Source organism: Branchiostoma floridae, chromosome 17, assembly GCF_000003815.2.
Source record: "Branchiostoma floridae strain S238N-H82 chromosome 17, Bfl_VNyyK, whole genome shotgun sequence".
NCBI classification, from domain to species: Eukaryota; Metazoa; Chordata; class Leptocardii; order Amphioxiformes; family Branchiostomatidae; genus Branchiostoma; species Branchiostoma floridae.
The window spans coordinates 16,975,019-17,000,538 of record NC_049995.1 but is presented as its reverse complement, the minus strand read 5'-3'; the positions used below and the strand labels follow the sequence as shown (position 1 = coordinate 17,000,538).

Here is a 25,520-nt window from a genome sequence, read left to right as displayed (position 1 = left end):
GACTGTAGTTGCAGAGGTGCAGCTTGATAGATAGTTGTCAAAGTGGCACAACTAGGGAAGCTATGGGTGTAGTTGCCAACATGGTTAATGATACCAGTCTACCACACTAGTGTCACTTTAACTACACTGGTGCACTTCTTAAATACAGGAATGAATGCCTTGTTGGCTGTTATGCCATATTTTGTCTCTTCAAGTCTTGTTACAAAGTCTGTTTTGAAAATTTGCCATCTTGTTTTTTTTACCCATCTTGTTTTTTTTTCGTCCTATCTCATTATTTTTGCAGTCTGCAGAGGATGTCATCCTTAAAATTTACTTGCTGTGGCCTTAGATTCTTAAGCTTCTTTAACTACAAATGCAGACGAATCTAACGAGTGAAAGCACACAGCGTAACTTTTTAAGTACCAAATTTGAAATCAGAAAAAGTTGATTGCGGCAATACCTTATAACTATGGGCAATGATTTGTACTTACAGGTTTGAGGTGTAAAACTGAAATTTTTTAAACTACAAACGCAGAAGAATCCAACGTGTAAAGGTACAAGGTATCATCTTTAATGTAAAGGTTTGAAATCAGACGAATTCAATGACGACAATGTCCTATAACTATAGACAAAGAATGCCGTAGTCTCGCGAGATCACGACACTAGACCCGAGACTTGCGTGAATCTCCCCTCCCCCTCTGTCAAGGACGTGCGTTCGCTTGTCTCAGAGCAAACTGTTATTGGCAAAATCCTGACTGGAAACATCTGATAACTTCTTGGAAAATAGTAGGGGTTCTTCCCGGTGTGACTGGATCGAAACAGCGGGTTAGGACATTTCCTTCGTAACCCCTGCTTCGCCTATTGCGTCAGCAAGTCGAACTTGCCTAAGCTTCATTGTTCTGACTGAGAGAGAAGAAATGCTGCTACAGTGAGTGCTTCTTCAGTGCACAGAAGTGGTCCATGTAACCTTGTACTGAGCGAGGTCGTTAAAAGATAAAGTGACCTCCAAATAACTACGTGGAGATTACATGACTGCCCATAGAAATATGTGGTGAAATCAAGAAAAGGTTACGATAACGTAGATTTAGTACACTTTACCCTGTAGGTTATACAATGTCATTTTTGTAACACATTCAGTCCTATGTTTAGGTTTGGATACATTGAATGCATATATTTCAACAGCTTCTTCCTTCAGCAACATGAAACTTTAAGGCATAAATTAAACAACTTAACAGACTTTTGTTGGCTTGCCAAGATCACATGGAAACGATAACAACGGTTGAAAAGTGAAAATACAATCGAGCCTGATTACGTATCCGAATCACCTTACCTGGCAAAGGTCGAGGCAACATCTCCATGGCAACGTGACGTCAAGAATGACCTTGGAGACCTCTGTTATGCAACTGTAGCCTTGGTGTTATCCTAGGTATTTTACAGGGGTCTCAGAATCTCTCCTTAGGCCCCCTTTCCACTAGACGGCGATCGCGCTGCGCTCTCTCTGTGATCTAAAATTTGACAAAATAGTATAGAAAAGAAACGAATCTTTTTACACTTTGTGTACATGTGTTTTGTTGTTTTGTCATGCAAGCAGTATCGAGGTTGTGAAGAGCTCTCCTGATGTATTCTGTGTATCTGCAGATCTGAGATAGGAGATAAGAAAAAGATAGAAATGTAAGGAATGAGCATAACTGTATCAAAGAATAGTTTACCTACTTTGAACAACTTAATGCAATAGATAAATTTCTTAAGCGCTTAGACAAATGAGAAACATTATCTGTTTCTACAGCTACACATTCACAAAGAAGCGAGAAGATGTTGGCTATCCTATTACCTTAGTATAACGCCTTTGCATAGTTAACTCGTGTATTGTTGTTTCTACTTTCCTGTAGGTGCTCCGTTCATTAAAGAACGACAATATCATAGGGTGTTAGATGATCATGAAGGCTGTGATCAAGATCTAGGACATTCCTAGTAATTACAATTTTCTAGGTGTCACTGTGTCACCCATGTCCAGTATCAGGGTGAAATGCACGAAGTTGTCCTAAGTTAAGTTAGATGTCAGAAGTTGTCTGAAGTTATGACGTCACGCTAACCATGACGTCATCCTAACTTTGGACAGTCATCCTAACTTTAGACAGTCAGCCGGGGGGTGTACGAAGTTGTCCGAAGTTATGACGTCACCCTAACCATGACGTCATCCTAACTTTGGACAGTCAGCCGGGGGGTGTACGGAGTACAACTTCGTACACCCTAACTTCGTGCACTTCACCCTGATACTGGACATAGCTCCACTGTGTTACAAAGTGATCTATGCTTGTTGTGACATACAGAGTTCTTCTTTATTTCCCTGCACTCTAGTAATTACAAGCTAACTGGTCAATTTGGTTGAGGGAGAGGACGTGAATTTACCCACGCTAAAGAGAAGCAAAGTAAACAGAACGGTAGATATTAAAGAATAACAATGTTACACCATACAAATCATATGACAAAGGGTGTCCAAGACTTTATAACAATCGAAAAGGAATGGGCAATGAATGAAATCTGATGTACTCCATCGATCCATCGATCTTAGAGAATGAGCAAAATAGAGAGGAAGAATGAATAACAATCTTACACTTCTGTGTCATAGAAGATGCCTTCCTTTCCTGTAGCCGTTGTAGGTCCAACTGATCCAGGACTCAATACCTAATAAACGGTCATTGCTCTCTATTGGGGATTACAGTAATAAAAGGTGTAACTTTGACGGGAAAAGGCGCCTCTCTCTCTCTCTATCAGTGAGTACTAGCTGACATGCAAGGAATAATCAGGACATCTAGCGAGAATAACAAAAAGTGCACAGTTCGCAAGCTTTTGTGCAACCTGAAGTTTAACGTGTAATCATTGTGGTTCTCCTTACCTCCGTGAACATGACTGTAACTCAATCATGCAGTCCTCCGCTACAGTGCAGAAGACGTCTCAGGTGTTAGGTATGGGGAATAATATTGGGTGCAAGTGGGACGTTTCTGTACTGACGGAGTCTTGGTCTTCCAGTATGTTCTACTATGCAAGGACGGGAGGGCTGGTTGCCAGTTCAATCACCTACAGGCGGTTTACCATCCCCTTCACACACCCTCCCCCTTTCTCCTCCCGGCTTCTTTGCTGCTATCCCTCCCTATTCTTTCGCCCTTGTTCCGAACGTATGTATCTTCCTCCTGAATGCGTGTTCTTCTCGCTTAAATGCATACGTATACGTTGCACCCCTAATTATCACCTGTCAGATTTCACCTGTTGTTAATTGGATTGCCTATGTCCTATCTACTTCCGTGGTGATTATCTAATTAAAATGTGGAATTATTACCTCCGTGCAGGTATTGTAGTTGTAATTGAGAGAGAGAGAGAGAGAGAGAGAGGGAGAGAGAGAGAGAGAGGGAGGGAGAGAGAGAGAAATAGAGAGAGAGAGAGAGGTCTTAACTGAGGTCATCAAGCAACTAGAAGTATTGTTTTCGTTTGATTTATTCACACATATGAAAACAATAACAGCGAAGGAAGAAAATGTGACGATTTTTTAAAATGAAAAGGAGGAGTAAAAGAAGCCTACAAGGCTTATATAATGTCCTTCTCAAAGAACAATTTGATAAAAAGATTAAATAAATATATGACAAAGATATGACAGCATATGAATCATGATGCAGATCCCACCAGATTACGAAATATAAGCAATAAATCGTAAGAATTACAAACCAGACAAAGAATTACAAACCAGAAAATACAAATAATAATCATAGCATAGTCAAAATGAATACAACTGAGATACCTTACAGCTGTTAATAGCATAAAGATAAAAGATACATACATTTAAGTTGAGTAAACATTAGATTGTTGCGAATTCAGTAAAGGCAATTAGTCATTAGCGATAAAATAATCGATTATTAGAAAGTGCAATATGATGATAGTATAATCAAATAAAAACAACTAATATGAGTCAGGTCAGAGAGAAAAATACTATTTGATACAGCCAAACTCAAATACATATTCATGGAACAACAAAAGATAATAATTAATCATACATATCAGGAAAAATTAATAAAACATGAGATGCGTTTCGATCACATTACTATAATTCAGGACAAATCTTAAGCATCAACAAACAACAATATTTAAAAGAATATTTAAAAATGGTTGAAGTTGGATAGGGGACAATATTGATGCATGTACAGTCATTTTGGGAAAAAACACCTGAAAATGGTGCGTGTAAACTTTGATTTTTTTTAGAATTTGATATTGTGCAACTGTGAGTGAAAAAATTTTAAAAAAGTCATCGACGGCACAATCTATTGATTTCATTATCAATCCCTTATAATATCATAAATTTCTAAGATTTCAAAGTATTGACGAACAAAGTATTGAAGATACAGAGAAAGGAACCGATAGTAATCGGCAGAATTTTTGTTACAATATATAAAATATATGGTGAATGAAGAAAAGTTTTGAAGGCACTTCCCAAACAATATTAAAAAAAACGTGTATTTAACAAAAAAATATTCCTAATAGAAAACAAGAATATGACAACCACGTTTAAATTTTCTAAATATTTCCCAAAGGTCTGTAAAGACAAAACCCAGACTTTCTGCCACCGCGCTACTTCATCAAGTGCTGTGCTATTCATAAATTTTTCTCTCTCTCTAAGTTTGATTCCCGCCCGACTAGCTCGAAATAACATCGTGAGAACCACCTGGCGAACGCCGGTGGAACAGCAGCTGCCCAGTTGTAGCTGTGCGGATGGTAGAGAACGGATGAACAGTGGTGGCGGGAATCCGGCCTGCCGCTTATCCTTGTGCTGAAAACAGAAACGGAACCGTTATCAGCAGGACTGCAACGATGCACCTTTGCAAGTTTCAGAGTCGTTGGTTTAAGAGGATTAATTGCGTTAGTGAGTAAGTGAAAGTTAGTGAGAGTGGGTGAGTGAGTAAATGAGTGAGTGCATGTGAGAGAATGAGTGTATGAGAGTGAGTGAGTGATACTGGGGAAGGCAATGGCTAATTGAGTGAGTGAGTGAGTGAGTGAGTGAGTGAGTGAGTGAGTAAGTGAATGATTGAGTGAGTGAGCGTGAGAGTGATTGAGTGAGAGTGAGTGATTAGCTGATTGAGTGAGTGTGAGAGAGAGAGGGTGAGTGGATGAAAGTGAGTGAATGAGAGTGGGGGAGGGAATGATTGAGTGATTGATTGAGTGGGTGAGTGAATGTCTGATTAAGTGAGTGAGTACGTGAGTTAGAGATTGCGTCAGTGTGCAGATTAAGCCATTCATTTGAACCACCCCCCCCCCCCCGTCCCAACAAATCAGGTTCAAATGACGTACCTTGGGCGATTTGGCAGGAGAAGAAAAGCCTCTTGTGACAGTGCCAGTTGGACCACACGTCGTCTCTCTGGGGTGAGTAGAAAAAAACACAGTTACTGTCTTTAAGCGGAGCTATATTCTTCCACAAGTTGTTCTTCCACAAGTTGTAGTCACCAAGTGCAGATCCGTCCACCCACTCAAAACTTTCCCCACTGTTGGGACGGTGCAAGCCCATCCAGATCCACCGATAGGCTCGCTCTTTCTCGGGTACGAGGGAGGCTAAGAGCGTGAATGTCTCGGCGTCTCGGGGCATGGCGAGGGTGCCACCGTCTTCACGACAGGTCGCGGCAGAATCTTTGAAGGTTTTCTTTGTCCTGTAGATCTTGTAGCAGGTTCGACGCCACAATGTGTAACCGTTTGGACAGGATCCTGTATTAAAGATTTGCAGAGACACAAGTAATATTAGAAGGACCTTACTTTTCGCACTGACTATTAAGTCATTGTTTTCCAAGAAAGTTACTTTTTGCGAAGCCAGTCCTTTCAGAATCAACCCCGTTTTACACCATAAACTGCTTATCATCATAGAATTGCAGAATCAAATACAGATTAAAATATGTCAGTGAACCTAGACGAGAGGAATAACAGACGATATACATGTAGCTTTCGACAGGTGACAGAATAAGTGCATCACCTGCATGTTCAGCTGGCTCGGCAGGACTTGGAGAGTTGGACATCTCTGTTGGACTCGCCGGCCCGACGGGTCCCTTCAACCCTTGGGGCCCAACTGGTTCGGGCGGCCCGACGGGTCCCTTTAACTCTTGGGGCCCAACTGGTCCGGGCGGCTTGTCCTTTCCCAAGGGGCCAGCTGGCCCCATGGCTCCCTTTTGTCCCGGAGGTCCAGGTAGCCCTGACCGAAGAAAAGGTCACATAACAGGGTTGGACAAGTCCACTAGCCCGATTTTCCGGGGCAAGTGAAAGTGCTGATCGAGCAAGTGTCTGTCCTACCCCACTTGTCCGATCGGGCTAGTAAGATTTGTCCATGACTGAGATTTTGCTATACTTTTCCCAGTCATAGCATCAATCATTGGTCAACACAGAAAAATAGAGCCAACAATAAAAGAATTTCATTGATAGCATTGAAAATACTAAGACAAATCATTATGTCATTCAAATGTCCGGGAAAATGAAAACTTAGTTCGGGCAAGTAAATCTTTTATGTACTTGCCCGATAGGACAAGTGAATTTTGGAAAACTTGTCCAACCCTGCTGATAAAGTCACAAAAGTCTATTGAAAAACGCTTCATAAGTATTGCAATGTAATTTGATATTGTGCCAATGCTTTTGAATTTAAACTTGCCTGGCGTCTTAACCATCTCGTTAAGACGCTGCTCCAAGGTTGCACTTTGGTTTCGCTCGTTGTTAAGGTCCCGCTTCAAGGCGGTGTGCAGCTGGGATATGTCTTCTAAGTCGCGTTTCAAGGCGTCAAAAGTTGTGGACAGTTGGGGTATGCACTCCAGGTCGCGTTTCATGGCGTCAAAAGTGATGGTCAGTTCCGATATTTCCTAACAAAAATACAGTATTTAAGAATAACATGAACTACAGAAGATGTTATAAAAAAAACTAGATATTTACTTGTTGCAAGGCAAAATTCTGTCCAGCAAAGACTTTGTGAGGTTCACCTTCTTATTGATGAACGTCAGAGGGGCGATTCCCACAGTGACCAGGCTTAGCAACACGGCAATACCGGCCACCATGTAGCTGAGGTGGTAGCGGATGAAGCTACAGAAAGCACGGCGGCCGCTTGCTCCACCAGGATACACGTGGTCTGTTACAAACAGTCATTTGGTTTTAGTCATTATAGAGTTTAATTACGTTTAATAACATTGCGCTACCATTTAAAGGGTAAGAAACTAATTTGTCGCTTCGACAAAATGTACCTTCTCTAAAATCTGCGAATTCAAATAGTTCGAAGTAAAAACACTAAACTATTCAAAGCTAATTTGTTCAGATGTTTTCATGACATTATGTTTTGTACACATAGAATGAGTAAAATACACCTCCTCAATACATGTAAAATAAAAATTATACAATAGTCAAATGATTATGACCCCATTCACACTCAGAAAAACGATTCGAATAAAACATTTATCCGAATAAAAATTTTTCTATCCGATCCAAAATTGTGTTCACACTGCTCTTCAGCAATCCGATTAGTGCGCCCTCAGTCTTATCTGAATAAAACATTAGTTGCGTTTCAAAGATGTATCGCTACGTCTTGTGATAGTTGGCGGTGAGATTCTTCACTTTATTTCTGCACTGGTCGAGGGATTTCTCAACTCCATGCTCCGCCATTCTTTCGGATATATCTTCATATTACTAGTATTATGTCCTTGTTTTTATGAACCTTCCCGAGCTTTTTCTGTGTCTCCTCCCACCCCCAGATGGAAATATTAAAGCAGCTTCGTTTGTTACGGTGTCCACTTGGCGAATGATGAAGATTTCCCTTTCTTTCCCCTTAGGCCATGTTGATTTGATTATATGGATGACATCCTCCGGGAACTCCAAAACTGATGCGAGCGAGCGAATAAAAAAAAAGTTTGGCCAAAAAAAAAAGTTGCCTTCAGTATGAAATCAAAGTGGCCAGGAAGGTTGAACATAGGACTAAACACACATAGTATGGTATACCAACAGTTAGGTGTAGGGACCAGTACATCATACGGGTGCAAAACATTTTTTTCTTCTTGGACCAATCCAAAAAAAACAGACCTGAAAAAAACAACAGAGGAACAGGTTTCGCCAGTTACAAAATGGACACACTATGTCAGCAGCCATTTGGGGTCTAACCGGGGGGCCAAGAAGACAACAAGAGCGAATTCAAGAGACAGTTAGCCTTTATTACATGGAGATGGGATTTTAAAATGCAGTGGGAGTCCAATAATCCACCAAACAGATTCCTTTGTAGCAAAATTGACCAATTACCATTGTTTTGAGTATTGCCAGTTCTCAAGTTTCCACGGACAATCAGGTCCAGGTTCATGTCCGTACCTGGAAATGATCCTCTGGACCTGAATTTTCTGTACTGGTACCTCCCCCAACCAACAATAGATTTTTTTTCTTTCTGTCCTTTCACATCTTATTCCTTGACTTTAGATTCATTTTGGCATTCTATGGCATTAGTTATCTGTTTTCTGATACTTTTTTTTCAATCTACGGAATATTTGTGCTCATTTTACAGCTGCTTTGCACAATCTATTGCGTGGTCGAAAACTTTTTTCTTTTGGAAATGGCCGAAAATTGGTGCGAGCGCGGATGTCATCCATATAATCAAATCAACCTGGCCTTATTGTTGTTGGAAGTAAAATACGGTGGAAAATGCTCGCTGAAAAACGAAGCAATCAGTGTGTAGTGTTTCGAAGTATGACCCCAAGTTCCCGGATGAATGACGTTACACCCCAGAATAAGCGGAATCCTATCCACTTGCGCGTTCACACTGCCGAATCGCACGAATCGAGACTCCCCGCGGCGCAGTTTTATCCACTTCCCGGAGTTTTACCCACCTCCCCGAGGTGGATCGCGAGGGATTCGAATCGATGAAATCCAAGTGATTTGGGAGCGTTCATACTGCTAAGTTTTATTCGGATCGGGTAGTTTTATTCGGATAACATGTTTTATTCGAATCGTTTTTCCGAGTGTGAATGGGGTCTAAGATGGTTTAAGCTTATTAAATTTTCATGAATATTCATGAATAAAAAATTGTTAATTTGAAGTATTGCCTGTACTTAATGGGATTCAGCCTCCGAGTTGATGAATTATTCACAACCGATCACAATGATCATAATAAACCATTTTTGGGGGTAGAACATGCGAAAACCAACACAAGCCCGGAACTTAAGTGTTAGATTAATTTAGAATACAACACGGTGTATTCCGTATCATCCGAGGTCCCAGCCCGACCGCGGGTCGGATCGCCAGACGGCCGGAGAATCAGGTAATCGAATTGCCAACCGTGCCACATTCGGCCCGCTCGAAATAGTTCGATTTATTCGAATGGAGCCCGTGTGATACAACTAAGAGCCCGGGCCGTACGGAAAGTTATCACCCGGTCCGGAACACTCGTATCGAACGTTTTCGCCTCACAGGTATGACGTAATATAAGATGTAGATACCTATACATACTTATATAAGGCATACATACATTTTCTTTTTAAAAAAATTGATTGCACAAATAAAACTATACAGTATTCTTGAGGGGCAAAATAGAAAAGAGTCGGCTACCTTCAGACGTGACGTGACGTTTCACCGGCTCGGCTTCTTCGTACGTGTGTGAAGACGCTTCCTGGTCGTCAGAAGCGCCGTTGCCATGGCGGACACGCCCGCGGAAACCACCCTGATGGACAGGAACAGGAGGGGGTTGGGGTGGCGGCCCACTGATTTCCCCCTCCCCCTGGGGTAACTTATACTGTCGCTGCAACACACGTGAAGACGGCGGCAGATCTTCATCCTTGATTGTGTAGTACACTCTCTCTGCTTCTGCGTACGTGTTTGGAGAAGTTCCTTCGTCTTGGTGCCGCATGTCAGAGGCGCCTTTGAGCTGACGGACAGGAGGGGGTTTGGGCGACGGCCCGCTGGTTTGACTACTGCGAGGTCCGGAGGAACCGGTCCGGAGGGGCTCTGCTTGCTTTCGCATTTTGTTGTAGTGTGACAAGCAGGGAGTGCGCAGTAGACAACAGGCAAAGTCAAGACGCATGAATATGGAGTATTATATCCCGATTTGTCTGGGGATGCGCTGAAACTATTGCCCTTATATGGAAGGATCAGATGGTATGACGCAAGTCTAATGACGTTTTGTTTTTGCAAGTGCAGACAAATCTTCAAGATGAAACGTTAGCCCACGCACTGCAAACTTTTCTCAGGTAAACAAATGCCTTTTGCTTCATTTTTAACACAAAGATGCGAACAATTACTTTGTAAGCCTTGGAGAGAGGTGTCTAAGATAGGACAATTTCTTATATGAACATTTTTACTGTTGTTTGGCACTGAGTACTACTACGTTGCCGTATGTTTGTTTCTGAACTTTTTCATCAAGGTGGGGGATTGCTACTTCATCGCATATACTGACAAGTTTCTGATAACATGGGGAGAACTGCTTCCTAGCGACATCTGATGGAACTGCAGCTGCCTAGTTATACAAGTGATTGGAAGTCGAAGGTCAAGGTCAATTCGGGTCCCTGATTTATGAACATCGCACTGCAGCAAACCCTTTGCTTTTGGTATCAAGACATGATATGGTCTTGTTTTTACTGTGATACCCATGGTAGGAGCTAGCGATATATAAAATTTATAAACGGAGAACGATGTAGACCTGGTTTCTAGGAAAGCCATGAGCAGCTTATTCACTCTGACCTTTACCCATCCAAATCACCAAGGAATGAGTCAGTCGACCGAAAAGTCGCCATCGGGTTGACACAGTTCAATGAAATCTCTCATTCTAGGGTATGAAAAACAATTGCCAGGTCAGATTCTGATTCTGATTTTGCTTTATTTCTGATTGTCTTGACATGCGATATTAAACATCAATTGCGCCATCAGCCACAGAATCGCTTGAAAATGATAAAAGTTCCATGATTAATGAAGTTTAACATTGATGCATAAATACACCTTTTAAATTTCAACAGCGATCAGATAAAATATTTTTATGATAAAATTAACAATCATTACTGATTAAGTACAAAAGAACTGGAATCTAAATTTAAATAGTACAGCAATATCATAGAGCGAGGTGCAAATGACAGTTCATGTCTCTTAGTTTTACTTCTAGCTGCCCCATAACGGGACTCCCGAGGAAAACAGTGCGAATTGACCTGAGCTGAATTCGAAGTAAGGAACTCACTCAGCAGGTGGTAAAAATTGTGTGAACATCACCCCCTGTAAGTATGTTTCCACCTTACATTTGGCACATCGCATATTGTCTTAGCATTGTAACAGGCCTAGGCCCTTTGACATGCCTCTGCTGGCATTTGCCCAATCGTTGTCCTCTAGGAAAGACATCGAAGTTCGGGCTGTCCATTGGCAAGCATGTTATAATACACCGAATGAAGGCTTAAAAAACTACTAACCCATATTTCAATCTTAATCATTCTTCTCCAGCAGAAAGTCACTTGGGTCTAGTTTATAAACATTCAAACAAAACAGGGGGTTGTTCTGCTCATTCTCCGAGAAAAGCTCACTCTATGAAAGAAACCTCACCTTTGACCCCTGTTCCCTCCTGATACAACCGGTAGCACCCTATAACTCAAACCTGTCCTGACACCAGCTAAACTGCTAAACTGAACAAATTTTGACCCAAACAGGAAAGATTAGGCCCTACCTGTCCCTTCTAACTGAAAAAATGTCCAGATTGGGCCAAAATTTTCAAGGAAAAAAGGATTTTCAAGGATTTTAAGTCACACCCAAGTCGTCTTCCCATTTTGGGCACTGTACTGCGCAACGCAACTCTGACGTCAGCCCTTTTTACTCAGCCCTACTGTTGATAATTCTATTTTGTTCTGTTGCAAAGCGGCAATCACTCACTCACCAAAGCATCCATGCAGATTGATGTATTTGTGTCTTATTGTCATTTGGGCAAAAAATTTCTAAATGAAATTGAAATCTGTTAACATCTTACACATTCAACATTCTACGTTGTCTAAATAGTGAAGAAGAGTGCTGTAGAAACTGGAGCCAGTGACAATTCGTAATTTTTTTCTCTGGAATAGATATAGTGTGAAGAAAAGATTTGAAAGCACTTCCCAAAACAACATCACTCCGCGTATTTAACAAACAAACGTATTCCCGATAGAAGACAACATCATGACAGCAACGTTTAAATTTTCTACATGATTGCTAAAAGTTTTTCAAGATTATACAGTCGTATTTCTGCTGCTGACGGCCGTGAGTAAGTGTTTTTCTGCTAATGTATCGCTTCATCAAGGCGGTGTGATTCCTATTCATAATATTTTCATAAAGTTTTACTCTAGCCCGACTAGATCGGGATAACAGGGAGAAAACTGCCTAATGGCTGACGTAACTGCAGCCGCGTCGGCCGTGGCTTAACTGGTAGAGTTCGGGTCGGAATCTAGAGGTCCTGAGTTCGATCCCCAACGTGCCCTCGACGTTGTGCCCTTGGAAAAGGCAATTTACACGACCTTCCTCACTTGACCCAGGTGTAAAAATGGGTACCTGACTTCGGTCGGGGAGGTAAGGGGAGGTAAAAGACTACCTTTACCTTCTGTCTGTACAGTGTATGTGGCACTGTTAATATAAGTTACAAAACTTGAGTGCAGTGCCACATTGTCCTCGTCTGTACAAAGGCAAATAGAAAAAAAATTCAGCCGTCCAGTTGTAGTTAATTGTGAGGTGTTTTACAGCAAATGGCAGAGAAGGGATGAGTAGTGGTGACTCAATCCTCTTATCCTCGTCCTGAAAAGAAAAAGAGAAACAAAACCGTCATCACTAGGGCTGGGTACCGGTACAGAAAATCCAGGTCCAGGTCCGGTTCAGGTCCAGAGGATCAGGTCCAGGTCCGGACCTGAACCTGGACCTGATGCAGTATGACTCATACCAATGGTCCATTTGACTACAAAGAAATGTGTTTGGTGGAGTATTAGACTTACACTGGCCTCTTAAAATCCTACAACACTAACTGCACATGTACGATTGACTGTAAAACTTGGTAGAAATGATATAACTCTACTCTACTTCACTCTTGTTATTTTCTTCCACCTGCAAGCGCTAAAACGTGTGAATGCCTGATCAAATAATATGTTAATTTTCTAATCGGTCCAACATCCGGTCCACCTAATTTTTTCAGGTCCGGTTTTTCTGGACCGGTCCAACAAGAAAAACCGGTTTTGTACCGGTACGCTGTACCGATACCCAGCCCTAGTCATCACTATAGATTGCAATGCCTTTGTAGGATTAAGAGTACAACCGCAATATTGGTTAAAGAGGATTGATTATAATTAAGAGAGTGAGTAAATGTGTGTGCGTGGTTGGGTGGGCGAGAGTGAGTGAGAGCTTGAGTGAATTATTGAGAGTGATTGAGTGAGAGGGGAGTGAACGATCGAGTGAATGAGTGAATGAAAGTGAGTGAGTGAGAGTTTTTGAGTGAGTGAGTCAGTCAGTCAGTCAGTGTGAGAGTGGTTGAGTGAATGATTGAGTGTGTGAGTTAGAGAGAATATATCAACGTATCATATAAATATATATGATACGAACAAATCGATAACATACCTGTATTACTGATAGTAGTACTTTTGTCGTAGAACACATTGTCCCGGTTGCTCTTGTCCGTTTCGTTGCATGTCTGAGTCTTCGGGTAGCACTTTCTGTTGTTATAAAACAGGAACGAGACGCAGTCGGGATGTTTTGAGCAGCGGTCTGCGCAGCCTTGCAGTGTGACGTCAGAGTTGTCCCAGATGTCGTTCCCAGGACAGTCTCCTGCACGAGCGGTGTACCCTTCGACTGTTGGGAACGAGTCTAGAGATAGAGAGAGGGAGCATTTTTATACTACCAGACATAGTTTCAACCCGTCTTTGAGAATTCCGAAAGTTAAACTAGCATCTGGAAAAAGAACATTTGCATATAGAGGTGCGGAAAGCTGGAATGCACTCCCACTAGTGAAAACTGCACCATCCACACAAACATTCAAAGCATTGTGCAAGATCCATTGTGTGACCTCTGACCGCCATCCCCTTAACGACTTGGAACGGAAATGGATATGAGTGGTTTTGCTTTTGTTGTATTATGTAAATATTGTATTGTATTGTATGTATGAAATAAATGAAATAAATAAATAAACAAACAATGATCTGCGAAGAGTTGGAAATGAATTATTGCATGTACGTAACATGAACCGACTTTTCAAGATAACACTCACTTGAGCAGCTTGACATGATGTGCAAAAATGCCTCCGTGAAACGGATTAAACAAAAAAGCAGTCTCTTCTGTGTGACGTGTGGCCTATTGTAAATGTTTCTCATTGATTATGCAAATCCTCATAATGCAAGTTAGCGCAAGGTTTGCATTGATGGTTCTTGATTACGGAAGACATCTCTGAAGATATCTTAATATAAAAAATCACGACGATCCTTCGATCTCTTACCGACTTCATTTTCAAAGGAATGGTGCAATTGCGCACGCGCGGGCGAATTGCTGTAGAATGCCGAGATTTTGGGGGGAGGGGGGCAATCGGACAAATACTACACATTTCGGCAGATCTTTCTCTCTTTTTCGGTTACATATTTCATATGTTTTAGCATCCTTTTATGAAATGCAGTGAATTTATAACCTGTCCTTATCAATTATACAAATATGCCCCTGATTTGCATGATTAGTCTTTAGACGTGTAAGGCATCTTCAAAGCTCTCTACAATCCAAATATCATGGTGATTCGTCAACCCCTACCTAAGTTATTCCCTAGCTACCACGGGATGATACAACTACGCAGGCGCGGAAAAATTGCTGTAGAATTCCGGGAATTTTTGCCTATCCAACAATCATATAACATTATTAGGCTAACACCTGAGGCGTCGCCAAAAACGAGTCTTCAACAAACAGATCAAAATATGTCACAGAACCGAGAGTCGAGGAATAACAGATGATATACATGTAGCTTTCTGCAGGTTACAGAATAAGTTCCTCACCTGCATGTTCAGCCGGTCCGGCAGGGCTTGGAGAGTTGGCCATCACTGTTGGATCGGGCGGCTTGACGGGCCCCTTCAGCCCTCGGGGCCCAACTGGTCCGGGCGGCCCGTTCTTTTCCACAGGCCCCGTGGCTCCCCTTTCTCCTTGAGGACTAGGAGGCCCGATAGACACAGGGCCAGCCGGCCCCATGGCTCCCTTTTCTCCTTGAGGACTAGGAGGCCCGATAGACACAGGGCCAGCCGGCCCCATGGCTCCCTTTTCTCCTTGAGGACTAGGAGGTCCGACAGACACAGGACCAGCCGGACCCATGGCTTTCTTTTCTCCTGGAGGACCGACAGACACAGGATCAGCCAACCCTATGGCTCTCTTTTCTCCTGGAGGCCCGGCAGACACAGGGCCAGCCGGCCCCATGGCTCCCTTTTCTCCTTGAGGACTAGGAGGCCCGATAGACACAGGGCCAGCCGGCCCCATGGCTCCCTTTTCTCCTTGAGGACTAGGAGGTCCGACAGACACAGGACCAGCCGGACCCATGGCTTTCTTTTCTCCTGGAGGACCGACAGACACAGGATCAGCCGACCCTATGGCTCTCTTTTCTCCTGGAGGCCCGGCAGACACAGGGCCAGCCGGCCCCATGGCTCCCTTTTCTCCTTGAGGACTAGGAGGTCCGACAGACACAGGACCAGCCGGACCCATGGCTTTCTTTTCTCCTGGAGGCCCGGCAGACACAGGACCAGCCGACCCTATGGCTCTCTTTTCTCCTGGAGGCCCGGCAGACACAGGGCCAGCCGACCCCATGGCTCTCTTTTCTTTTGGAGGCCCGGCAGACACAGGATCAGCCGGACCCATGGCTCTCTTTTCTCCTGGAGGCCCGGCAGACACAGGATCAGCCGACCCCATGGCTCTCTTTTCTCCTGGAGGCCCGACAGACACAGGACCAGCCGACCCCATGGCTCTCTTTTCTCCAGGAGGTCCGACAGACACAGGACCAGCCGGCCCCATGTCTCCCTTTTCACCCGCAGGTCCAGGAGGCCCGACAGACACAGGGCCAGCCGGCTCCATGGCCCCCTTTTCTCCAGGAGTTCCAGGCCTAGGGGGCCCGTCAGACACAGGGCCAGCTGGCCCCATGGCTCCCTTTTCTCCCGGAGGTCCAGGAGGCCCGACAGACACAGGGCCAGCTGGCCCCATGGCTCCCTTTTCTCCCGGAGGTCCAGGAGGCCCGACAGACACAGGGCCAGCTGGCCCCATGGCTCCCTTTTCTCCCGGAGGTCCAGGAGGTCCGACAGACACAGGACCAGCTGGCCCCATGGCTTCCTTTTCTCCCGTAAGTCCAGGTGGCCCTGGGTAAAGAAAAATACACATTAATTCATAAAGGTCTATTGAAAAAAAAAAGTATGCCAAAGTAAGTAAAAAATAAATTGTGTCAATTCTTTTGAATTCAATAACTTTTCTAACTTGCCTGGCTTCTTGACCATCTCGTGAAGGCGCTTCTCCAAGGTTGTACTTTGGTTTCGCTTTTTGTCAAGATCCCGCTTCAAGGCAGTCGACAGTTGAGATATGTCATCCAAGTCGCGTTTCAAGACGTCAACAGTGGCGGACAGTCGGGATAAGTCAGCCAGGTCTCGTTTCATGGCGTCAAAAGTGATGGTCAGTTCCGATATTTCCTAAAAACCGTTCAGTATTTTTAAAAATAGTTCAAAATAACATGAACTACAGAAGATATTTCACGAATCTAGATACATTTTTGTATTTACTTATTAACAAAGGGAAGGGAAACTTTTGATCAGCAAAGAGTTTTGGATGTTCACCTTCTTATATATAATGAATGTCAGAGGGGAAATTCCCACGGCGACCAGGCTTAGCAGCACAGCAATGCCGGCGGCCATACAGCTTTGGTGGGAGCGGATGAAGCTACAGAGAGCACGGCGGTCGCTTGCTCCACCCTGATACGCGCGGTCTGTTAGAAATAATCATTTGGTTCTGGTTATTATAAAGTTTAATTAAACCTCCTTTTTGTAGAACAGCGTCGTTATTAAAAGGGTTAAGAACTAATTAGTCGCTTCGAAAAAATGTACCTTCTCCGAAATCTGTGAACTCAAATGTTAGCCGAAGTAAAACATTTAAGTATCCAAATCTAATTTGTTGAGATATTTTCATGACATTATGTTTTTGTACGCATAGAATTTGTAAAATATGTCCCCTTAGTATATGTAAAATCAAAATTATACAATCATTAAGATGGTTTGGATGTATCAATGAATCAGTAAAGTTTCATGAATATTTATTAATAAAAATAGTTAACTTGATTCAGCCTCCGACAGAAATACATTCTTTACAACCGATGACGAACAAACAAACAATGATCATAATAAACCATGAAGGGGGGGGGGGGGGGTACAACATGCGAAAATCAATGCGCACCCATGAATTTAGTGTTAGATTATATAAGACATACATACATACATATACGTGCTTGTATAAGACATACATACATTTTCTTTCAAAAAATTATGATTGCACAAATAAAACTATGCAGTATTCTTAAGAGGCAAAATGGAAAAGAGCCGGCTACCTTCAGACGCGTACGCAGCATAACGTTTCACCGGCTCGGCTTCTTCGTACGTGTGTGAAGACGTTTCTTGGTCGTCAGCATCGCCGTTGCCATGGCGGACACGCCCGCGGGAACCACTCTGATGGACAGGAACAGGAGGGGGTTGGGGTGGCGGCCCACTGCTTTCCACCTCCCCCTGAGGTAACTTATACTGTCGCTGCAACACACGTAAAGACGGCGGCAGATCTTCATCCTTGATTATGTAGTACACTCTCTCTGCTTCTTCGTACGTGTCTGAAGTTCCTTGGGCCTGTTGCCGCTGGCCAGAAGCGCCTTTGGGCCAATGGACAGGAGGGGGTTTGGGCGACGGCCCGCTGGTTTGACCACTGCGAGGTCCGGAGGAAGGGGTCCGGAGGGGCTCTGCTTGCTTTCGCATTTTGTTGTAGTGTGACAAGCAGGGAGTGCGCAGTAGACAAGAGGCAAAGTCAAGACGCATGAATATGGAATATTATATCGCAATTTGTCTGGGGATGCGCTGAAACGCTTGCCCTTATATGGAAGGATCAGATGGTATGACGCAAGTCTAATGGCGTTTTGTTTTTGCAAGCGCAGACAAATCTTCAAGATGAAACGTTAGCCCACGCACTGCAAACTTTTCTCAGGTAAACAAATGCCTTTTGCTTCATTTTTAACACAAAGATGCGAACAAGTACTTTGTAAGCCTTGGAGAGAGGTGTCTAAGATAGGACAATTTCTTATATGAACATTTTTACTGTTGTTTGGCACTGGGTACTACTACGTTGCCGTATGTTTGTTTCTGAACGTTTTCATCAAGGTGGGGGATTGCTACTTCATCGCATATACTGACAAGTTTCTGATAACATGGGGAGAACGGCTTCCTAGCGACATCTGATGGAACTGCAGCTGCCTAGTTATACAAGTGATTGGAAGTCGAAGGTCAAGGTCAATTTGGGTCCCTGATTTATGAACATCGCACTGCAGCAAACCCTTTGGTTTTGGTATCAAGACATGATATGGTCTTCTTTTTACTGTGATACCCATGGTAGGAGCTAGCGATATATAAAATTTATAAACGGAGAACGATGTAGACCTGGTTTCTAGGAAAGCCATGAGCAGCTTATTCACTGTGACCTTTACCCATCCAAATCACCAAGGAATGAGTCAGTCGACTGAAAAGTCGCCATCGGGTTCACGGCACGAAAAACGGTATTTAAGCATGCTTAAACTATGTTTAATGTTGACGTATTTTCCATCTTTACGGATCTATACACATCTTATACGAGTTCGTAAAGATTGGCGTTACGTGGTCTTTACGTAGGTTCGGATAGATCCGTATTTGCCGGTTTTTTAAGTTGTCTTTCAGCAGCTTAAAGATGTCGTAAATCATTAACAAACCCATTAGAAAATTACCCATCCAAATCACTAAGGAATGAGTCAGTCGACTGAAAAGTCGCCATCGGGCACAGGTCAATGAAAACTCTCATTCCACGGTATGAAAAACAATTGCCAGGTCAGATTCAGATTCTGATTTTGCTTTATTTCCGATTGTTTTGGCATGCGATGTCAAACATCAATTGCGCCATCAGCCACAGAATCGCTTGAAAATGATAAAAGTTCCATGATTAATGAAGTTTAACATTGATGCATAAATACACCTTTTAAATTTCAACAACGATCAGATAAAATATTTTTATGATGAAATTAACAATCATTACTGATTAAGTACAAAGAACTGGAATCTAAATTTAAATAGTACAGCAATATTATAGAGCGAGGCGCAAATGACAGTTCATGTCTCTTAGTTTTACTTCTAGCTGCCCCATAACGGGACTCCCGAGGAAAACAGTGCGAATTGACCTGAGGTGAATTCGAAGTAAGGAACTCACTCAGCAGGTGGTAAAAATTGTGTGAACTTCACCCCCTGTAAGTATGCTTCCCCCTTATATTTGGCACACCTCACATTGTCTTAAGCATCGTAACAGGCCTAGGCCCTTTGACATGTCTCTGCTGGCATTTGCCCAATCGTTGTCCTCTAGGTCAGACATCGAAGTTAGGGCTGTCCATTGGCAAGCATGTTATGATACAATGAATGAAGGCTTAAAAAACTACTAACCCATATTTCAATCTTAATAATTCTTCTCCACCAGAAAGTCACTTGGGTCTTGTTTATAGACATTCAAAGAAAACAGGGGGTTGTTCGCCTCATTCTCCGAGAAAAGCTCACTCTATGAAAGAAACCTCACCTTTGACCCCTGTTCCCTCCTGATACAACCGGTAGCACCCTATAACTCAAACCTGTCCTGACACCAGCTAAACTGCTAAACTGAACAAATCTTGACCCAAACAGGAAAGTGTAGGCCCTACCTGTCCCTTCTAACTGAAAAAGTGTCCAGATTGGGCCAAAATTTTCAAGGAAAAAAAGGATTTTCAAGGATTTTACCCAAATCGTCTTCCCATTTTGGGCACTGTACTGCGCAACGCAACTCTGACGTCAGCCCTTTTTACTCAGCCCTACTGTTGATAATTCTATTTTGTTCTGTTACAAAGCGGCAATCACTCACTCACCAAAGCGGCAATGGAGATTGATGTATTTGTATCTTATTGTCATTTTGGCAAAGAATTTCTAAATGAAATTGAAATCTGTTAACATCTTACACATTCAATATTCTACGTTTTCTAAATAGTGAAGAAGAGTGCTGTAGAAACTGGAGCCAGTGGCCATTCATAATTTTTTTTCTCTGGAATAGATATTGTGTGAAGAAAAGATTTGAAAGCACTTCCCAAAACAACATCACTCCGCGTATTTAACAAACGTATTCCCGATAAAAGACAACATCATGGCAGCAACGTTTAAATTTTCTACATGATTGCTAAAAGTTTTTCAAAATTCTACAGTCGTATTTCTGCTGCTGACGGCCGTGAGTAGGTGTTTTTCTGTTAATGTATCGCTTCATCAAAGCGGTGTGATTCCTATTCATAATCTGTTCATAAAGTTTTATTCTAGCCCGACTAGATCGGGATAACAGGGAGAAAACCGCCTAATGGCTGACGTAACTGCAGCCGCGTCAGCCGTGGCGTAACTGGTAGAGCTCGGGTCGGAATCTAGAGGTCCTGAGTTCGATCCCCAACGTGCCCTCGACGTTGTGCCCTTGGAAAAGGCACTTTACACGACCTTCCTCACTTGACCCAGGTGTAAACATGGGTACCTGACTTCGGTCGGGGAGGTAAGGGGAGGTAAAAGACTACCTTTACCTTCTGTCTGTACCGTGTATGTGGCACTTAGACTGTTAATATAAGTTACAAAACTTGAGTGCAGTGCCACATTGTCCTCGTCTGTACAAAAGGAAATAGAAAAAAAAAATCAGCCGTCCAGTTGTAGTTAATTGTGAGGTGTTTTACAGCAAATGGCAGAGAAGGGATGAGTAGTGGTGACTCAATCCTCTTATCCTCGTCCTGAAAAGAAAAAGAGAAACAAAACCGTCATCACTATAGATTGCAATGCCTTTGTAGGATTTAGAGCACAACCGCAATATTGGTTAAAGAGGATTGATTATAATTAAGAGAGTGAGTAAATGTGTGTGCGTGGTTGGGTGAGCGAGAGTGAGTGGGAGCTTGAGTGAATTATTGAGAGTGATTGAGTGAGAGGGGAGTGAACGATCGAGTGAATGAGTGAATGAAAGTGAGTGAGTGAGTGAGTCAGTCAGTGTGAGAGTGGTTGAGTGAATGATTGAGTGTGTGAGTTAGAGAGAATACATCAACGTATCATATAAATATATATATATATATATATATATATATATATATATATGATACGAACAAATCGATAACATACCTGTATTACTGATAGTAGTACTTTTGTCGTAGAACACATTGTCCCGGTTGCTCTTGTCCGTTTCGATGCATGTCTGAGTCTTCGGGTAGCACGTTCTGTTCTTATTTAACAAGAAGGCGACGCAGTAGGGACGACTCGAGCAGAAGCTTGCACAGACTTGCAGTGTGACGTCAGAGAGTACAATGATGTCGTCTCCAGGACAGTCTCCTGCACGAGTGGTGTACCCATTGACTGTTGGGAACGAGTCTAGAGATAGAGAGAGGGAGCATTTTTATACTACCAGGCATAGTTTCAACCCGTCTTTGAGAATTCCGAAAGTTAAGCTAGAATCTGGGGAAAGAACACTTGCATATCGAGGTGCGGAAAGATGGAATGCACTCCCACTAGCTGGGAAAACTGCACCATCCACACAAACATTCAAAGCATTGTGCAAGAACATCGTGTGACCTCTGACCTCCATCCCCTTAACGACTTGGAACGGAAATGGATATAAGTGGCTTTGCTTATGTTGTATTATGTAAATATTATGTATGTATTGTATGTATGTGTTATTTGTATTATTTTGTATCCAGGGCCACCGTCAAAAGCAGTGTCAGTCACTGATGGGAGCTTACCCTGGTAACCCCTGGTAAAAGAACGCAGAAATGAATAAAATGAAATAAAATAAATAAATAAACAAACAATGATCTGCGAAGAGTTGGAACAGACTTATTGCAAGTACATACCATAAACCGACTTTTCAATATAACATTCACTTGAGCAGCTTGACATCATGTGCAATAATGCCTCCGTGGCCTATTGTAAATGATTCTCATTGATTATACAAATCTTCGGTATGCAAATTAGCGCGAGGTTTGCATTAATAGTCATTAATGGCGGAAGGCATCTCTGAACATATTATCTAAATATAAAAATCACGACGATCCTTCAATCAGTTACCGACTTCATTTTCAAAGGAATGGTGCAATGCGCACGCGCGGACGAATTGCTGTAGAATGCAGGGATTTTGGGGGGGGGGGGCAATCGGACAAATACTACACATTTCGGCAGATATTTGTCTCTCTTTCAGTTACATATTTCATATGTTTGAGCATCCTTTTATGAAATGCATGGAATATAAAACCTGTCCTTATCAATTTTACAAATATGCCCCTGATTTGCATGGTTGGCCTTCCGTCGTGCAAGGCATACTCAAAGCTCTCTACACTCCAAATATCATGATGATCCGTCACCCCCTACCCAAGTTTTCCCCTATAGAGAGATGATACGCAGGCGCGGAAAAATTGCTGTAGAATTTCCAGAAAATTTTGCCTATCCAACGATCATTTAACATTATCAGGCTAGCACCTGAGGCGTCGCCAAAAACGAGTCTTCAACAAATAGATCAAAATATGTCAGACAACCTAGACGAGACGAATAAAGGTTTTATACGTGTAGCTTTCTGCAGGTTACAGAATAGGTACCTCACCTGCATGTTCAGCCGGCCCGGCAGGGCTTGGAGACTGGGACATCCTTGTTGGACCGGCCGGCCCGACGGGCCCCTTCAGCCCTCGGGGCCCAACTGGCCCTGGCGGCCCATTCTTTTCCACAGGCCCCGTGGCTCCCTTTACCTTTGGAGGTCCAGGAGGTCCGACAGACACAGGACCAGCCGGCCCTATGGCTCCCTTTTCTCCCGGAGGTCCGGGAGGTCCGACAGACACAGGGCCAGCCGGCCCTATGGCTCCCTTTTCTCCCGGAGGTCCGACAGATACAGGACCAGCCGGCCCTATGGTTCCCTTTTCTCCCGGAGGTCCAGGAGGTCCGACAGACACAGGACCAGCCGGCCCTATGGCTCCCTTTTCTCCCGGAGGTCCAGGAGGCCCGACAGACACAGGGCCAGCTGGCCCCATGGCTCCCTTTTCTCCCGGAGGTCCAGGAGGTCCGACAGACACAGGGCCAGCCGGCCCTATGGCTCCCTTTTCTCCCGGAGGTCCAGGAGGTCCGACAGACACAGGGCCAGCCGGCCCTATGGCTCCCTTTTCTCCCGGAGGTCCAGGAGGTCCGACAGACACAGGGCCAGCCGGCCCTATGGCTCCCTTTTCTCCTGGAGGCCCGGCAGACACAGGACCAGCCGGACCCATGGCTCTCTTTTCTCCTGGAGGCCCGACAGACACAGGATCAGCCGACCCCATGGCTCTCTTTTCTCCTAGGGGTCCGACAGACACAAGGCCAGCCGGCCCCATGGCTCCCTTTTCTCCTTGAGGACTAGGAGGCCCGACAGACACAGGACGAGCCGGTGCTATGGCTTCCTTTCCTCCCGTAGGTCTGGATGGCCCTGAGTAAAGAAAATCACACTAACAGTCACAAAAGTCTATCAAAAACGATTCACAAGTATTGCAAATTAATCTGATACTATATTCAGTTCATCCTTTTGAATTCAAGAAGTTTTCCAACTTGCCTGGCGTCTTGACCATCTCGTGAAGACGCTGCTCCAAGGCTGCACTTTGGTTTCGCTCTTTGTCAAGATCCCGCTTCAAGTCGGTGGACAGTTGGGAAATGTTCTCCAAGTCGCGCTTCAAGACGCCAACAGTGATGGTCAATTCCGATATTTCCTGAAAACCGTTCAGTATAAATATAAAAAATAACTTGAACTAAAAAAGATCTAGTCTACTTACTTATTAACCCTATTCAAGTGATTCAGATCCAGATATATGGGGGGAGGGGGGCTATTTCGGCGCCAACTTTCGTATCGCATAACGGCAGAACGAATTACGCTGGAGCCACCAAATTTAATAACTTTTCCTGAAATTCAGTTGGCAACAAATTCACAGTTTCTTTCCATTCAAAAAGTCAAAATACCACGAACTACAGAAGATGTTTCACAAATCCATATATTTACCTATCAATATGGAAGAGGAGAAAAGGGAACATTCTTTCCAGCAAAGAGTTTGGGATGTTTACCTTCTTATTGATGAACGTCAGGGGGGCGAGGCCAACAGCGATCAGCACAGCAATGCCGGCGGCGATGCAGCTGCCGTGGGAGCGGATGAAGCTACGGAAAGGACGGAGGCCGCTTGCTCCACCTGGAAACGCGAGGCCTGTTAGAACAATCATTACCTCCATGAAAAAATGGAGGTATAGTTATTGGTGTGTCTGTGTGTGTGTCTGTGTGTGTGTCTGTCTGTGTGTCCGCATATTTGTGGTCAGCATAACTCATGAAGGGCTGGGTGGATTGGTTTCATACTTTGTGTGTTGGTAGTGTGTGATGAAAGCTGGAAATGATTAGATTTTGGGCCCCCTAGCAACTTCCCTTGGTACTGCAGCGCAACTTCCGGTTTTGCTATCTCGGTGTTCTGAACATGCTATGGTCACGATTTTTGAGTATTAGATAGCTCTTGTGCTCAGAAAGAAATGACATAAGTTTGGGCCCCCTAGCGTCTAGTTTTGGGATAGCAGGGGCATTTTTGTCAAAAACTTCTGAAGAGGATAACTCAAGAAGGGAACAGCGGATTGTCACCATTTTTGGTATGTAGGTACCTTAGACAATGTTTTACAAGATAAGATACTAATTATGCAAAATAGGAGTACATTTGCATAATTAATGAGAATATTCTATCATAGCAGTTTTTTCAATGCATCTCTTGTTCCAGACATGCTATGGTCTTGACATTTAGTTGGTAGATAGCTTTTAGCGCCAAAAGCAAGTGGGGCAAGTTTCAGCCCTCTAACATTTAATTTTGGAACTGCATGGGTGTTTTTGTCGAGACACTCCAGAGAGGATAACTGCAGAAAGGAACGACGGATTGCCTGCATTTTAGGCATGCAGGTAGCTTAGGCAAAGATGTTCATAATGATATACATGTTATGCAAATGAGGACTTTATTTGCATAATTAATGAGGAAATTGTATAGTTTCATTGTTTTCAATAACTGGACCTCAATACATGTAACACCTGTTAAATATGATAGGTGGAATATAAGCAGACACCAAATATGGTAATGAAGAACTTATTTGCATAATTTATTCAAAAATTGCAAAACCACTTTATGATTAATAATGGGAATTTTATAATTGTGACATGTGTACGTTATTCAATGATTAACAACACCATGCATAAATTATGTTAATGTGTTAGTCAATTGCATGGAATTTACGAAAGCTCTAAAT

General features: G+C 43.2%; 1 protein-coding gene across 1 annotated transcript; it reads right to left on the bottom strand.

The window, feature by feature from the left end:
- Positions 1-12,739: 12,739 nt before the first annotated feature.
- Positions 12,740-17,957, bottom strand: LOC118404403 (collagen alpha-1(I) chain-like). Its single transcript, XM_035803473.1, has 6 exons — positions 17,543-17,957; positions 16,818-16,927; positions 16,426-16,634; positions 14,973-16,060; positions 13,561-13,806; positions 12,740-12,750 (listed from the first exon to the last, which is right to left on the bottom strand). Exons 1-6 carry the CDS (start codon positions 17,955-17,957, stop codon positions 12,740-12,742), a joined length of 2,079 nt encoding a protein of 692 aa, XP_035659366.1.
- Between the last annotated feature and the right edge of the window lie 7,563 nt (positions 17,958-25,520).